The sequence below is a fragment of the Nannobrachium achirus genome (assembly GCF_963921795.1).
Source record: "Nannobrachium achirus genome assembly, chromosome: 21".
NCBI lineage: Eukaryota > Metazoa > Chordata > Actinopteri > Myctophiformes > Myctophidae > Nannobrachium > Nannobrachium achirus.
In genome coordinates this window covers 35,243,847-35,261,675 of record NC_137828.1, presented here as the reverse complement: position 1 = coordinate 35,261,675, position 17,829 = coordinate 35,243,847, and the positions used below count along the sequence as shown (strand labels likewise).

At 44.9% G+C, this 17,829-nt stretch overlaps 1 protein-coding gene across 7 annotated transcripts in view; it reads right to left on the bottom strand.

The window, feature by feature from the left end:
• The window catches only part of atp8a2 (ATPase phospholipid transporting 8A2), a 90,276-nt gene that overhangs the window by 11,671 nt on the left and 60,776 nt on the right, over positions 1-17,829 (bottom strand). For all 7 annotated transcript variants that reach the window (XM_080752239.1, XM_080752242.1, XM_080752240.1 and 4 more), the window contains 8 exons: positions 16,714-16,897; positions 12,994-13,104; positions 11,335-11,409; positions 9,701-9,823; positions 7,800-7,881; positions 7,038-7,099; positions 5,824-5,880; positions 2,578-2,685 (listed from right to left, as the gene is read on the bottom strand). In XM_080752239.1, coding sequence (XP_080608365.1) covers positions 2,578-2,685; positions 5,824-5,880; positions 7,038-7,099; positions 7,800-7,881; positions 9,701-9,823; positions 11,335-11,409; positions 12,994-13,104; positions 16,714-16,897 — 802 coding nt within the window. The remainder of the gene's footprint in view (positions 1-2,577; positions 2,686-5,823; positions 5,881-7,037; positions 7,100-7,799; positions 7,882-9,700; positions 9,824-11,334; positions 11,410-12,993; positions 13,105-16,713; positions 16,898-17,829) is intronic.

Sequence of the window (17,829 nt, the reverse complement as noted above, 5' to 3'; positions counted from 1 at the left end):
TATGTTATACCAAATCTTTGTCAAGTTTATTCTCCGCAAAAAAATGACCGACAGTACAAAGGCAGGGTCAAGTTTATTCTCTGCCAAAAAATGCCGAGGCAGGGCCCTTGGCCAATGAGGAGCAGCGTTCTAGGTGACATCATCACCAACAAGTGCGACATGATATAAATAACAACAACACGTTGGCTCGGGACCAGTATGTTATATCAGTATGTTATACCAAAACTTTATAGACCAAGGTTATTCTCCTAAAATGAACGAGTGATAGTATAAAGGCAGGGCCTTTAGCCAGTGAGGGAGCAGCAAGCCCACGCTGTTTCGTAGGAACAGTATTTCTAGTTGCCTAATACATTTCTCCTTTGTTGATTATTTCAACCACTTTCAGTCTGGCTGGCGTCCCTATTTTGTGCATGTCATTATAGGCAGAAAAACTTTACAAGCTCCCAACGCCATAGCACCACATTTTGAGCTTGTATTTTTCAGCATTGGTCGTACGATGTCTATAAGGCTTAGGTGGTTAAGCCAAGAGTTAGCAGTATAGTATTTCATAAGCTTAAGTCTTGGGTCTCTAGACATGAACCTTATAAGTCAACGGTTGTAAAACACTTTATTCCCATGCAGCATGACCTCTGTAATTGGGACTATATAATAACTGATATTATGCGGTTTCTCAGCCCCGGTCAGGAGCAGTACAATCCAGAGATAGAGATAGTTCAGGCTCAGGAGTCAGCCTCTGCTACAGCCGATATTCAGTGGGGAAATCTCGAAACTCAACCGGAAAAAAGGCATTACGTCTTTTTGAGACAGCTGGAAACACAACTATGGCACAGAGAATATTCAACCTACACGCACAGTCACACACACACACACACACACACACACACACACACACACACACACACACACACACACACACACACACACACACACACACACACACACACACACACACACACACACACACACACACGCACGCACAGTGTGTCTGTGAGCAACACCTACGTACACTGAGACAGACTGTCCGTGTTGGATTAACATCCGCGGCACTGTGCATACATCATACACACAATACACTGGGAAATAGGCTGTGTAAGCACCTTGGAGGCATGCTCGTAGATTGTCTCCGCTCTGTTTTGTCATATCCATGGACACACTGTTCTGCCTCTGCCACTGCACAAACCACCACAAATCACACAGCGCCAGAACGCCACGCTGTATTAATTTCTGTCTGTCTGTGTCTGTATCTCTCTCTCTCTCTCTCCCTCTCTCTCTCTCTCTCTCTCTCCCTCTTTCTCTCTCCCCTTTTGAAAAAACAAAAAAACAAAAAAAAAAACACGTAGGCACAATTTGACTTTTCCATTGCCTGTCCCTCTATGGCCAGATGGAAACATCGATGGAAGGAGACCGCTGGAGGTAATATGGTTGTTAGAGAGAATGGTGGGGGAGCTGGGGAGGGGGGGCTGGCGGCTGAGTATCTCTGACCAGTCAGTCCCCAGTTGGACCATAGCAGCTGCAGAGTTATTTGACCACATTCCTGATTTCTGACACAAATTGAATTAATAGGGCAGGGGGTGGGGGTGCCTGATGAGCAGCCCTCCTTTCACTCGGCTCACAGTGGGGGACCCCTCCCCCCTTCACTCTCCTCCAGCACAGTGGTGGACACTGCCAAGGTGGACAAGGGGTGAAAAGTGGGACTGGGTTCCTAGGGCCCAAGGTGCAGGGGCCTTAATTATTGTATACTTTAGCTATTGAGAAATAGAAGATCTACAAGCTCGCAGCGCTATTTTTGAAAAGTCGTGAAAATGTGTGCAAATCTTTGAATATATGTATTTTTAAGCGAACCGCGGCCACATATATGTAATTTTGGGGGTCCTTCACATGAAAAGGTTTGAGCACCACTGACATAGAAATATAGGTTTTTCAAAAAACCTTTTCACGATTTTTCAAAAATAGCAGATCTGCAAGCTTGCAGCACGGCACTCTGTGCCACGCTGTGAGCTTGTATATCTGCTATTTTTCAATAGTTAAAGCATAAAAAGTTCTCAGTCTAATGAAATACATTCATGGGGGGCCTGCAGTGAATCCTTTAACCAGGGCCTAGAATTTGGTGTGACACCCCTGCCCGCTGCACCCCCAAACCCCCCCGACTCTCCTCCATGGAACACCCCACCCACTCCTACCTCTATAACGGGACCCTCAATCAAGGGATTTCACGTAGACATTTCTTACGCGCTTGATGGAGCCTTGACCCCCCCCTCCCCCCAACACACACATACAGACACACAGCGGCAGCAGCCCACCCTCTTGAGTCAACACCTCCGAGAGTGGGCCGTAAAAGCCTGGGGGCTCGGCAGGTGCAAGGAGCCCGGAGATGGGGGGCTGTCGGGGGGGGCGTAAATCTCCCTTGGGGGGCTCCGGCCGTGCCGACACGGAACACCCAGGAGGGAAGCGTCAGATAGGCGCCAGGTACCCGGCTGGCAACCCTGGGAGGGGCGACGGAGGGATGGAGAGGAGAGGAGAGAACAGAGGATGTGCCGCTTGGATGAGTGGCATGTGTTAATGGAGAGGGAGACTTGCCTGGCCTAGCATGTCAGGGGCGATGGGGATCGATGGCCAGATGGCTGAGTAGACGGCGAAGAATAGCATCCAGAGAATCATGCTGCCCCAGACCGCCAGGTGGGAGAACTACAGCAGAGAGACAGAGAAGGAGAGAGACACAGACAGACAGAGATGGGTAGAGAAGGAAGGAACAAAGTAATAGCAACAGAGAGAGAGAGAGAGAGAGAGAGAGAGAGAGAGAGAGAGAGAGAGAGAGAGAGAGAGAGAGAGAGAATCAGGTCAAATAGTTAAACACACAGTCTGAATATAGACAACCTTGTCCCGGGACTTCCTCCTCTCCTCTCTTCCTGTGTCCTGCTGTAAGGGGACACTGTGTGAATACCAACGGGACCACTCTTCATTACCAGAGGGGCGCTGTGCGGACAGCTGAGCGGACGGGGTGTGTCAACGCCCCTCTGTCTGCCCGGACGGTGGACATACGTTTGGGATGGGCACGACACATGGTTATACGCCCCTACCCACAGCCATGTGACCAGGGTCAATGCATTGTCTTTGCTAGCTATGAAGACGGCAAGCTAGCTGTAATGCAGAGCTGCCAGACTTTGGCTTCTTTATTTGATACGGACAGTTACAGTGTACGTACATAGAGAGGCTGACGTACAGTACATAAACAGCTTTACAATGCAAGTAACAGTGATTATTGCGGGTTAACACTGTAGTGTATATTAACTCATACAGTGCCATCCGGCCACAAGGGGTGCTAGAGTGCCAGAACTGTATCCATAGACCTTCTTTATAGCTTTCGTCGACCCTCTCCCAACTGGCTTGTGTTTTCACTCCAGTCAAGGCTATGGGTGTCTAGAGGAGGAAGCTAGCTGACACGTAGCCAAAATGCTAACCCATTTAGAAGCCCGATCTAAAGCTATTTCAGCCGCAAAAAACTTTCTCTTTGGGTCTGGGGACACAATCCGGAGAAAATCCTGTCTAAAGATGTGATTTATTATTGGAGTGGGCGGCGCGATTTGGCCGTTAGCGCGAATACGGCCCGTGGATGGCCGAGTCTAAGTCCCGGCCAAGGATGGACGTCTAGACCGGGGCTTCGTTGAGGCCTCCGATAAAATAATTCATTTTATTAAATATCCCGGACATGTTCGGGATAGGCACCCTGGAATACGTCGCGCCGCCCTGGAATACGACCCCCCCAATGTTCATTGGGTGAACATTGGGGGGGTCTAAACTTTATTTTAAACCATTTTCAATGGAATAAATCGTCGGAGCATCTAGCGTCTCTCGTTGGTGAGCGCTGGGCGAGCCGGGACCACCCACGTTGCTCCAAGCAGCTCGGGGTAAGTAAAATAGCAAATAAAAAATTGTTTTTGATCCAGAATATCCCGAACATGTTCGGGATAGGCACTTAAAGGGTTAAGGTTGAGTCTATAATGCGTTTATAATTCATTATAATGTGGTTAGATGGCTTTATAACACTCATTATAAATGTTTATAATCATAAATAATGTATATACTGTAACAACATCTATTACATATTACTAGAAGCTGGGCGACCTGGCCAACTCGGAACAATGTAAATAGGGAATGAATGCCCCGCCCTTTAATGCAAACCCCATTATACCTGTTTTCATAGGACCCGTTTTGACCATTTGTCTGCCTGTGTCCATTTATGCCCATATATGGAGATATCTGTATCTGTCTGTCTGTCGGTGTCCATTTTATGTCCATATATGGAGATCACTGCAGTTATAGTTCTGGGTCCATTTTATGCCCATATATGGAGATATCTGTCTATCTGCGTCCATTTTATGCCCATATATGGAGATCTCTGTATCTGTCTGTCTGTGTCCCTTTTATGCCCGTATATGGAGATCTTTGTGATTCTGCATCCATTGTATGCCCATATATGCCATATATGGAGATATATGTTTATCTGCGTCCATTTTATGCCCATATATGAGATTTCTGTCGCTTTTTCAAACAGATGGTCAAAACGGGTCCTATGACAACAGGTATAATGGGGTTTGCATTAAAGGGGGAACCGGCACTGTGTCTGCAACACAGTCGGAGGCACAGACAGATACAGAGATCTCCATAATGGGAATAAAGGGACACAGACAAACAGATGGAGGAGGAGACAAACTTAATGCAAACCCCATTATACCTGTTGTCATAGGACCCGTTTTGACCATCTGTTTGCCTGTGTCCATTTATGCCCATATATGGAGATATCTGTATCTGTCTGTCTGCGTCCACTTTATGCCCATATATGGAGATCTTTGACCATCTGTTTGCCTGTGTCCATTTATGCCCATATATGGAGATATCTGTATTTGTCTGTCTGCATCCATTTTATGCCCATATATGGAGATCTATGCAGACACAGTGCCAGTTCCAGAAAATCCTGATGTCAGACATCAGAATCCGAACCTTTCGTGCTGGTTCCAGAAAATCGTGTATCGGGTCGGGTCGAGGCCGAGCACTGCACTACCTGCTGCGGTGGGGAACGCACGTGCCGAATTTGAAATAGGGAATGAATGCCCCACCCTTTAATGCAAACCCCATGAATGCCCCAGCCTTTAATGCAAACCCCAATATACCTGTTGTCATAGGACCCGTTTTGACCATCTGTTTGTCTTTGTCCACTTATGCCCATATATGAAGATCTCTGCACACACAGTACCGGTTGCGGAAAACTCTGATGTCAGACTTTATGCCCATATCTGGAGAACGCGCGTGCCGGTGGGAACAAGGGTTCTCGAGATACGCGGATTACATACATACATACACATTCACAGAGATTTTGTGTTGACTCATGTGGCGTACGTGATGTCAGAGCCTTTTATGAAGTGATGTCACAATGACTCAGCGCTTGCGCCGATTTCCTCCGGAACAGCCTGATGTCAACAATCAGCTCCGCATAAGGAGATTCCGAACGTTTCGCGCCGGTTTCGGAAAACCGCGAGTCGGGTCGGGTCGAGGCCCGGCACTGCACTCCGCGCGGCGGCGGGGAACGCGCGTGCCGAATCTGAAGCCGGTGGGACGAACGGTTCTCGAGATACGCGGATTACAAACAAACAAACAGACAGAGATTTGTCGCATTTATAGATAGATAAGGGCTAGTCATAATGCATTATAAGCTCAGTGGAACAAGACATTATAACTAACTAACATAACTCAGTCAGTTATAAAGTGTCTTTGTTTATAAGTTGTTCTGCATGATTATAAACATTTATGAATGACATGAACTCTTACCCTGGTCCAGGCGGTGGTCTCCATCCCAGCTTTCAGACACACTGTAACGACCACATACTACACACAGGCAGAGAAGAAGAGGGAGACAGAGAAATCATCTTCACTCAGTAACTTTAAACACCATAGATTGAGGGCCAGCCTGATGAATCAAGCCTCTCCACTTGCTTCTAACATATTATGTAGTCACACGCACACGCACACGCACACACACACACACACACACACACACACACACACACACACACAACTTGTTTGTCGTGTCTTATGTTTGATTACTATGTTTAACTTACTACTTGTGTAGGTGAGAACTTTGTTTAAGCCTGCACTCATTTCTGTCTTTTAATAATTGTTACTTTTTGTACTGTTTTTATTGTGTGAATAAATAAAACCCCCAAAGTCCAACTTGCAATGGGATCACACAAAGCTGAGCCTGAAACACCAAATCGATGAGTATGATGCAATGAAACACCTTACATGAGGAGTGACTTTGTTTTTCATGAGTGAAACATCATGCATGATACCTACTGGGTGTGGACTGAGGAAGACCAGTGTTTGACACTACTGAGCCAGTATCACATTTGTGGTAACAGCTAGCCATTGGTCTGTTTACCCCCTACTTATGGCACCCTTGCTCAGACCACACCCATCTTCAAATTCGGCCTTCGTCATGACCTCAACTACACACGTTTTGTGACTGTATCCTGCCAGATTGTGACGCTATTGCATTGACAGAATCTGTCCAAAGACATATGAAACACCACAAACACACACAAGGTGAAAACAATGCCAGCCACGCTGTCACGGCTGGTAACAATAATGATCTACTGTAAACAACGCACAGTAATGCAACATTCAGAGCCCCACGGAGCTCTCTATAATCCAAACACACACACAGAGACGAGCAACGTCAACAAATAAACAACACTGACATATACACAACTTAAGTGTAGGGATCTGAATAATACATGGAGACTCAAGAGCAAGCAGAGGATGGAGTAAAGAGCTGGACAATGAGTGGAGAGCAGAGACAGACGGACTGGACCAGACTAGACTGTGCTGACCGCAGATCTGCTGCTGTCACGAGGGGGCTGGACGACGCGATGGGCACACAGATACAGACATGAATGCAAACATGCAGGGATGAGCACAAATACATATACAAACTATAAACACACACACACACACACAGAGAGGGAAATAACAAGGATGCTTACAGTGTAGACCATATTTCCTACAAACAGGTAGTCATTTCCGTGGCCGTTGCTGAAGGGAGAGTCTGTGGAGAACACAAACAAGGGTCTAGAATAGATGTACAGTATTGAGGTTTAACCCATTTAGGCCTGAACACATTATGACGCAATATTTTATGCTTTAACTATTGAAAAATAGCAGATATACAAGCTCACAGCGCGGCACCGAGTGCCGCGCTGCGAGCTTGTAGATCTGCTATTTTTGAAAAATCGTGAAAATTTGAATTTTGACCCGATTCTATCTGTCTTTTGAATCCTTCTAAGATTTTTGGAAAAAAAACTATGTTTCTATGTCAGCAATCTGGCCAGCCATCGTCAAAGAAAAGGTCCTTTTCACTTGACTGGAGCTCAGTTAGTCTGTTCTTGAGAGACTACTGTGTCAGTGGTTCTCAAACCTTTTCATGTGAAGGACCCCCAAAATGATATTTATTTGGCCACAGACCCCATCTCAAAATATCTAGTTCCAGGGACCCCCCCAGAAGCAAAATTTGAGTTACAAACGTTCGCTTTGAAAATACATATATTCAAAGATTTGCACACATTTTCACGACTTTCTCAAAAATAGCAGATCTACAAGCTCGCAGCGCGGCACTCGGTGCCGCGCTGTGAGCTTGTATATCTGCTATTTTTCAATGGTTAAAGCAGTCAATAATTCTAGGCCTAAATGGGTTTAATAACAAGCTGCACAAGGCAGTTAATGAGTGCTAATCAGGCGGACTTCCTTACCGTGCTCTAGCATTTTGAGCGGAAACCAGAAGAGGATTATAGAGTGAATCAGTGCGTTACTGATACACTGACCCCAAAACACCTGGAAAAGAGAAAGACACACAGTAGATAGAGGGAGAAAGTCAGCGCAAAACCAATGCCAAGGTCCGCACACACACACAGCCACATATAAGCACACATGCACGGCCGCGCACACACACAAACAGAAATGCCTCACAGTTACACAACTGGCACCGTGTCCTTACCATCACCACCACCAACAACTGCCCTCCTGTGCAAGCGCGCGCACGCTTGCACAGTACACGCACGCACGCACACACACACACACACACACACACACACACACACACACACACACACACACACACACACACACACACACACACACACACACACACACACACACACACACACACACACACACACACACACACACACACACACACAGGGGTGTCGCATCAAATTCTGGGCCCTGGGTACAAGGATTCACTCACATTTTGTGCTTTTAACTATTGAAAAATAGCAGATATATACAAGCTCGCAGTGCGGCACTCATTTAAAAAGAAAATCCAAAATCTTATTTCAAATCCTTCTGAGTTTTTTTGAAAAACCTATGTTTCTATGTCAGTGGTGCTCAAACCTTTTCATGTGAAGGACCCCCAAAATGTTCTGTATTTGGCCACGGACCCACATCTCAAAATATTTCGTTCCAGGGACCCCCAAGAAGCAAAATCTTAGTTACAAATGTTCGCTTAAAACATTAAATTACTCAAAGATTTGCACACATTTTTCTACAAGCTCGCAGCGCTGCATTCGGTGCTGCGCTGTGAGCTTGTATATGTGCTATTCTTAAATAGCTAAAGTATAGAAAAATTAAGGCCCCTCCACCTTGGGCCCTGGTAACTCAGTCCCACTTTTCCCCCACTTGTGACGCCCCTGCACACACACACGGCTGCTGGTCTGCCCTCTAAAAATGAAAGACTTCCTTATTCTGGGCCTATGAATTTAATTCAGGTTGCCATGGTGAAGTGTGAGCCTCCATGCCAGTCCTGTTTACCCGCAGGAGCTCCAAACAAGTAGCAGGCATCACTCCATCATCATCGCACACCATGCAAACCACAAGGCGCAAAAAGTCAAACACAGAGCTGAAATGACAGAATAATGATTTAATTTTGGCTTCGGTTGCAAAACCCATGGCCATATACAGTGTGTGTGTGTGTGTGTGTGTGTGTGTGTGTGTGTGTGTGTGTGTGTGTGCGCGCGTGTGCGTGCGTGCGTGCGTGCGTGCGTGTGTAAGTTATACTATACTTGTGAGGGCAAAATGCAAAAATACAAGTATAGTAAAAGATATTTAAATTGAGTATTAAAATTAGGAACAGATCAAGGGATTTTGTGATTAAAGGAGCTATAGTCAACTTTTTGTTTTGTCGCAAAAAAGAAAAGAAAAAAAATATATTTTATAAAAAAGATTAAGCTTCATATATGTGTTTCTATTCAAAAATGACCACAAAAAGCTTAAAATAATGATAAATTAATCATTTTGGCCATTGTCAGATCAACTTTGTTTACATTCCTTATCAATCCATATAGAAGAATAAGAGGGATGTAAACAAAGTCAGTCTGACATTTTTATTTTAGCGTCCGTTTTTCAAGAAAAAGTTGACTATAGCTCCTTTAAGCTTTTCCTTATATTATTAAATCTGCTATTTTTCAGCACTTTTTCAACTATGTTCAAAGTCATCCTAAAATGGCGATGTCCTCACAAGTATAAACCTCTCTGTGTGTGTGTGTGTGTGTGTGTGTGTGTGTGTGTGTGTGTGTGTGTGTGTGTGTGTGTGTGTGTGTGTGTGTGCGTGCGTGCGTGCATGCGTGCGTGCGTGCGTGCGTGCGTGCGTGCGTACCTTGGTATTGAAGCCCTCTGCATTCTGGGTGATGCGGTATAGCTGGGGGAAACGGAGCATGTTCTGTTGGCTACACGGACGGTCAAAGATCCCCAGGGTGAAGGGAGGCAGTGCAGTAAAGATCTGGACACACACACACACACACGCGCGCACACACACACACACACACACACACACACACACACACACAAACAAGCATCAAATCACATCATGATAGGGGTAATGTACATGTATGCTAGTCTGGCATTGCCATCATTGACTGATGACTCACAAGTTCCTGGATGAATGAGTGAGGGAATCTACGTCACCAGTCTGACAATGCCAGGCTACATGTATGCAAGAGGTTCCCAAACAGTGGGACCAATGTCTACAGTATGTGTCGCGAGTTGCGACTACATACACTTTGAGTTTATTATTTCAGAAGAATTTCATAAATGAATACAAAAAACAAAGAAATGTCATAAATTAGAAGGGGAAAAACAGACAAGATTGTAGATCTGCTATTTTCACTTGTTTGGGTACCGGGGGAAACAACAAATTTCTAGGGGTGTAACGATATAGTAACTGAATCGAAACATCGATTCTAATTTGCAATGATCTACTATATCGATATGCAAAAGTGTATATCATACCGTTTTGGCTTTGCATCGTAGCAATATTGTTTAAAATGCAGATAATCCCTATGGAATCGTTTTGCAGTTCAAATAATTGATTGTATGGGAACTAAGTATCTGTGCCTGGTATTTAGCAATTGTAAGAAGGAAAATGAAAAAGAGGGGTTTAATTACTTTTCCATTCCATAAAGCTACTCTTGGTCTATCGATAAATGTGTGTAATCTCTGAGTTCATGTCAATGTGCAGGTTTGTCCATATGTGTTGAAATATAATATCTATGTATTTGCTGAGAATCACAGTGTTTACTTATTTATATCCATAATAGATTTTTCCCTTATACACAAACTAATAACACGTTTCGCACAGATTTAATTTCTTTGCTAAATAGTTACTACAGTATATCGATTTTAAATCATTGAATCGAATCATATCGCCAAGAATGAACCAATATCGTCCATGTATAGTATCGTCAATCATGTATCGTGATGTGTATCGTATTGTTGTTAAAATGTATCGTTACACCCCTACAAATCTTTCTTTTGGGTCTCGGGCTAAAAGGTTTGGAAACCACTGATGTATAGCATGATCCCGAAAGTAAACTCTGTGCACTCTCACGTGCCCGCGAGCCGGCGCTTGTTATGCGCTGCTTGGCCAATCAATGTTGCAATCAGAGCAACACCGTGAACAGGAATTCCACCAGTCCCAGAGACGGAAGGCTGGAGGGGCTTGCATACGTTTGCAGTCAAATGTAAAAAAAGTCCACCAGCAGTGAGAGTGAAGATAGACCAAGACACATACAGGTACACCCACACTCAACCCTCCCTGGCATGCAGGAACCAGAGTGATAAGAGCACAAACTGAATCGAGAGAGAGATAGAACGAGAGATACCGGAAGAGAGAGAGACAGACGGATGGAGAGAGGAGGGGGAAGAGAGTCAAAGAGAGAGGGACAGGGAGAGAGACAAAGGACATAGAAGTGAGAGAGGCATAAAGAGTGATAGAGAAGAGAATAAACTCACCACATTGTAGAGGCCTATACACCAGCGCTCAAACAGGATCTGTCCAGAGAAACCGTTCACAAAGGCGAACCAGAGCTGTAGCACAAACAAAGGGATGAGAGGGGATGAGTGTGACTGACAATAGAAGAGAGGTAGACCACCCTGGGGAGATACCGACAGAAAGATAGAAAGAGTTCACCACATTTTGTATGTGTCGTTGTCATCTTCAGGGGTCTGTTTTTAAACTGTTTTTATTGATGCAAGTACAATATTTTCTAGTTCAGCGTGCCAGCTTCTCAGGAAGAGAAAGGATGTAGTTTCCATTAGCTTGCAATCCCCACTGATGATGATGTCATTGAAGGATTATTTCTCCCGCCTATGGGATGGCAACTTTCTTGGAACCTTGGTTCGTTTTTGCGAAACCAGCCCTGAATCAACTTTTACGGTTCGGAACCAACTCGGTTCTCGGTGGAAAAGCTCACCTCTGGTTCATCCCATAGGCGGGAGAAAGAACCCGAACCGGTTCTTTGCCGGTGGAAAAGGCCCCAGAGTGAGTAGACAGAAATGGTGCCATCTTTTAATGAGCATTAACGAGGACCAATTACATGAAGATAAGGTTGAAAATGGGCAAAGTGCTCCTTTATTCATTCTCCTGAATGCAACGCATGTCCTAAGTGTGACTCTGGCCTGAAGCAAACTTTCACCCAACGCCTGCTGAGACACACATACACATTATATACAGTACTACAGCAGACAGTGGCTGATCTGTGGGCTGATAGGGGGGGGGGGGGTGTTTGGTGGATGTTGTAGCATTCCTGGGATATACAGTGGAGCACACAGCCCTGGGGGGTGAGGTCAGCGAAACAAACACTCGCTAACATGCTCATCATTACTCATTGACACCGTCTTTGGTAAGTGGACAGAGGCCGTCTACAACCCAGTGTGAGATGATAATGGAAACAAACGTATACAAAAATGCATGCACGGCACGCGCACGGCACACACACACACAAACACACACAGTTGGAGGGAGGCGGCCTGTACTACGGAAGTCATTGACCATATTCACACAGTGGCCATTTTGCACTTACAGTACTTCATACCGTGGGGGATTCCCAAACCCCCTCCAAGTATGAAGTAAGTGTAAAATGGCCGCCGTGTGAATTATGGTAAAACAAGGCTGCACCTGCTGTCATCATTAATGGCCAACAGACAAGGAGTGTGGAGGGGCACTGCAGCTGACAAATGCCCCTCAAAAAACTACCGCCACCCCCCACCATACACACACACACACACACACACACACACACACACACACACACACACACACACACACACACACACACACACACACACACACACATAAAAGACATGCAGACAAAGTGCTCAACCCTTGGATTCAAGGTCTCTCCACTTCTGATGTGCACACTTTTTCTGTGTATGTGTGTGTGTGTGCGCAACATGTGTACATGTGTGTAATAGAGACAGAAAGCAGACACCGGAGGGGCACCTCATCCATCATTGTCAAGCAAGTCGACAAACAGCTGCAAAATGTCTCTGTTAATGTAACCGTGTGTGTGTGTGTGTGTGTGTGTGTGTGTGTGTGTGTGTGTGTGTGTGTGTGTGTGTGTGTGTGTGTGTGTGTGAGAGACAGATGGGGGCATGGTGCTGAGCTCCTACCTCTATAATGTAGAGAACCACATTCTTATAGAAACAGTAGAGGATGCATTTGGTGACACGGTTGTAGCTCCAGGCTCCGTGGACCAATAGCAGCTTCTCTAGGTAGCAGAACTGCCAATCACATGGAAGGGAGAGAGCGAGCAAGAGCGAGAGAGGGGGAGAAAAGAATGAAAAATATTAATCACGTTTAATATCGTTTCAGAAGAAAGACAAATTGCTCACGTTAAATACAGAGCAAACAGAAAGAGACCATTTCTACGTAGGAGTACGTTTTGGTCCCTTGAGCAAAGCTAGGAGTGATAGAGAGAGAGAGATAAGTCATAGCAGATACCCAAGGGGCAAGAGATAAATGCATTAAAGTCAAATTAGAGAGCAGACGGTGTGTGTGTGTGTGTGTGTGTGTGTGTGTGTGTGTGTGTGTGTGTGTGTGTGTGTGTGTGTGTGTGTGTGTGTGTGTGTGTGTGTGTGTGTGTCTGTGTGTGTGTGTGTGTGTGTGTGTGTAAGAAAAGGACAAACAAGATTCTTAGATTCCTAACAACCCCTGAATACCTCACCTCCGCTCTCATGCTCTCCTTTGCCCACAGACACACGTGCAAATAATCAACTTGGCTGTGCTACCAGTAATAATCTGTGGAACGGATGCTACTGCAGCTCCCTGTTGTGCGTTTGCGTGTTCGTGTGTGTGTACTGCAGGGGTATTCAACAGGGGGTCCGGGACCCCTAGGGGGTCCTCAGAGTTACTACAGGGGGTCCTCCAAATATTTGTGTGATAGAAACCTTTTTTCCTACTTTTTTATATTAACTACTTGAACCCTAACGTCCATATTCGGAGAACTGCGAGGCGTTGTGAGCTTGTAGTTCGGCTATTTTCGTGTTTGGTGTAGAGGGGAAAAAGAGCTGACTAAGTACAGAGTGAAAGGTCAAGTTTATTAAGTATTGACAGTTCAAGTGGTTAAATATCTGAAAACACAAATTGACATGAATCCAAAATACACTGATTGTGCTGTCAAACGATGAAACTAGGAAATGACCTAGGAAAAGATTGTGGGGGGGTCCCTGCTTCATCTCAACTAAGGGGTCCTTGGCCTGACTACATTGAGGACCCCTGGTGTACTGTATTCTTCGTTTGTGTTACCGATCACGAAAAGTCCCAACAAAGGGTATGAATTGCTGCGGCATTAGTCATGTGTTGGTGTATTTATGTGTTTGTTCTGAAGATGAACAGCAGAAGTAATGTGATTCTACACGCCTGTGTCATGATGTATGTAAAAATATGTAATGCCTCTTTTGACACATGTGTATGAAGCATTGTGTAAAAAAGCACATTCTGTACGTACATAACAGTTGTACATCGTGTACTGCTTCCCTAACATACACATCTGAAGATATTTCTATATTCATTTTTCATCCACTACTTTGGTCATTCATGTTGTGCAACACACTAATACTTCTATACATTTTGTTTACATATTTGTGCTTCTTCTGAGCTGTGTGTATATTCTCTGCATATGTGCATTTCACATTACACACTTCACATTGCATTGGAAACAATAAACAATATAGACATTTTGGCAGATATACAACTTTGGATGGTGATACAAATATACGTTTCCAGTAGGGTTTACCTTACACTTATTAGTGATTCTGGGTGCAGATGCAAAATTCTAACAAACGATGCATTCTTACATTTCTCTATATTTTCCGATTTGTTGTGTATCAACAGCTTTTCCTCAGTTATGTAATGAGGCTACACATTTTTCACTCTGCAACAGGCTGCTGTAATACCAAAATTAACCCCTCTGTGGATAATTATGTACTGTATGTCAGTCACCATGTCAGAAATGCCTTGTCTGTCTGTACTTGTGTACACTGTACACATACTGTATAGCACTAGCCTGGGGCCAGCCTATATACTATGCAGCTAACTAGTAACTGCGTGTCCATGTTTTAACCATAGGTTTTAACATGTGTGGGGATGAAGTCTAGCTCCAGCTAGGCTAGTATAGCACTAGTTCCCAAACAGTGGGTCGGGACCCATTTGTAGGTCACAGATGAGTAAAAATCCAAATTTCCTTTCCTATTAAAATAAAACTAGTCCTGTGCCCGGGGGAGTGTGCACGTGTGCACAGTATCTAAGGGATTGAATGTAATGTGCCGGCTACATTAATCTGGATATTTCTGAAGCTAGACATTTCTTTGTGTGATTGGGGCTTGCAGCCAAACAAAGCTGGATATTTCGGCCACAAAACTGGATACTTTTGAAACCGGATAAATAAGTGAAGATATTGAAACATATCCGATTCACTGGATCTGTGTAGGCATGGAACACGGATATCTCTGAAGACTTTACTGTGTGTGTGCTTGTCCACCAAGTGGAGGTCTGGGACCTAGATATCTTTGTCATGTGGACCTAGATATTTTTCTATGTGGATATCGGAATATCTGGGATATATGAAATATCCAATTCGTCTGGCCTAGGCCTAAAGCTGGTTGCACACTGCTGGTTTTTCGGGCCGAATATCGGAGTAAATTTCGGAGCCCGCAAATAAGAAATCAACCTCACGTTATGTCAGTCAAGTTTGCACACTGCCGCCCGTTTCGCGCACCATTCGGTCCCTTGCTCTCTTTATCTCCTTGCCCTGAAAAACGCATTTCGCAACGAAAAACGCAGCAGTGTGCAACCACCTTAAGAGTCTCAGAAGTAATGTTGGAGAGTCCGTTGGGCAGGTCTTTAAGCTCATATATGGTGTTCCATGTTGGAGTGCCCGTTGAGCAGATCTTTATGCCCATACATGGTGTTCTGTGTCCAGGCCAATCTGTGATGTCAGTACTAGGACATCAGAGTAGCATGAAGACAGACGGTTACCATGGCGGTGAAACTGTGTACTGTGTAGTATCAGTGATGTCAGCATGCAGATGGTCAGATGGACGGACAGACATTCGCTAAATTAATAGTTATTAGATATAGACTGTATATATTTCAAAAATCCTTTCCCATTCCCCCCCAAAAAATGTCACTATTTTGGGTCACTAGTTTGGGTCCCGGGAAAACGTTTAATCTCTCTTTTGGGTTTCGAACCTGAAATGTTTGGGAACCACTGCTGTATACTATATCGTTGCTGTCAGGCAGAAACCTTGCATCTCCAAATTTCTACATAAATCAATACCTTACTTTATCATACAAGAGTGTCGCACATGAGCATCACCATTTTAATAGTTTAAAAAAGATAAATAGTAAAAGGAAGGGTTTTGGACATAATGAGGTTTCTAACCGACAGCCCCGACATACTGTAAGTAGGGATGGGACGATAAGCGATATTATCGTTTATCGTGATAAAAAACACTCACGTCGTAATCATATCGGGGAGATTTAATTAATGGTGAAATCGTCCTCCGTCATGCACTGGGATAAATTCACCTTTTGCCAAGCTGCATATCCTGTACCATTTTAACCCCTCTATTTGTAAAACGTACTTAACCCATAATATATGTACTTTTTTCCCCCCACTCTCTACCAAATCTCTTTGCCAAAAAATAGTCGATCTACAAGCTGATCAGCTATTTTTTGGCAAATGTTCCGCCCCAGGATAATGGATGTTGGGGACCTTTTGATTATCACAATGATATCGTAAATCGCGATTTCTTTGGGCCACAATAATCGCGATATGACATTTTCATATCGTCCCATCCCTAACTGTATGTAGGAAGTGTTCTTCCCACCTGTGCTATGGAGTAGTCAGAGGAGTTGGTGGCCTGCATGCCCTCGTTGCCACTGATGCCCACTCCTACGTGAGCCGTCTGAATCATGCCCACGTCGTTGGCACCGTCGCCGATGGCCAGCGTGATGGCCTTCACGTGCTTCTTCACCATGTCCACGATCTCTGACTTCTGCAGCGGAGACACTCTGCAAACACACAGGGGTGGGGGGATATACTGTATAATAAACCATGTTACATTATATGCACTGTCTGGACTAAAGAGAAAGAATAAAGACTATAAATCAAGGTGTAAGTATAGGGAACAGATGGACGACAGAGAGACAGACAGGGAAAATGGCATGCACGCGCGTGCGCAACCACACACACGCTCGCACACATGCATGCGCGAGTGAACACACACACACACAGACACACACAGACACACACACACACACACACACACACACACACACACACACACACACACACACACACACACACACACACACACACACACACACACACACACACACACACACACACACACACACACACACAGAGGTGGTGTTTGTATAGTGGTCCTCACCAGGTAGGAAACTATGATTCACTGCCCTGCTAATAAGCCTCTGGAGAGCGTATAGTGTGTGTGTGTGTGTGTGTGTGTGTGTGTGTGTGTGTGTGTGTGTGTGTGTGTGTGTGTGTGTGTGTGTGTGTGTGTGTGTGTGTGTGTGTGTGTGTGGCAAAGGCCTGTGCATGCAATGGTGTGAATATGTCTGGATCAATGTGTGCCAAGTACAGTACATGTGTTTTATCTGTCTGTCTGACTGTATATATATGTTACAGTATGTTTGGGTAACTCAGGACGTTCATTGTAAGAGCGCTTGTTTTGTCGTTCACCACACACCAATCACCACCAGATGGCGACGACAGCCATTCACTAGTGAAGGCGCTGACGTCACTCGTTTTCGACTCTCTTTCTTTATTTACTAGCCTAGCTCGGCAGTGTTTAGCCATTAGCCATTAGCTCCATTGTAGTCACTTGGACAGGGCGTTTAGCGTGGGCTTGCCCAGGCCTTACGGCCTGGGCATAAATATAACGATTGTATTCACCACGGCTTCGTAACTCGTGCGGCGCTCC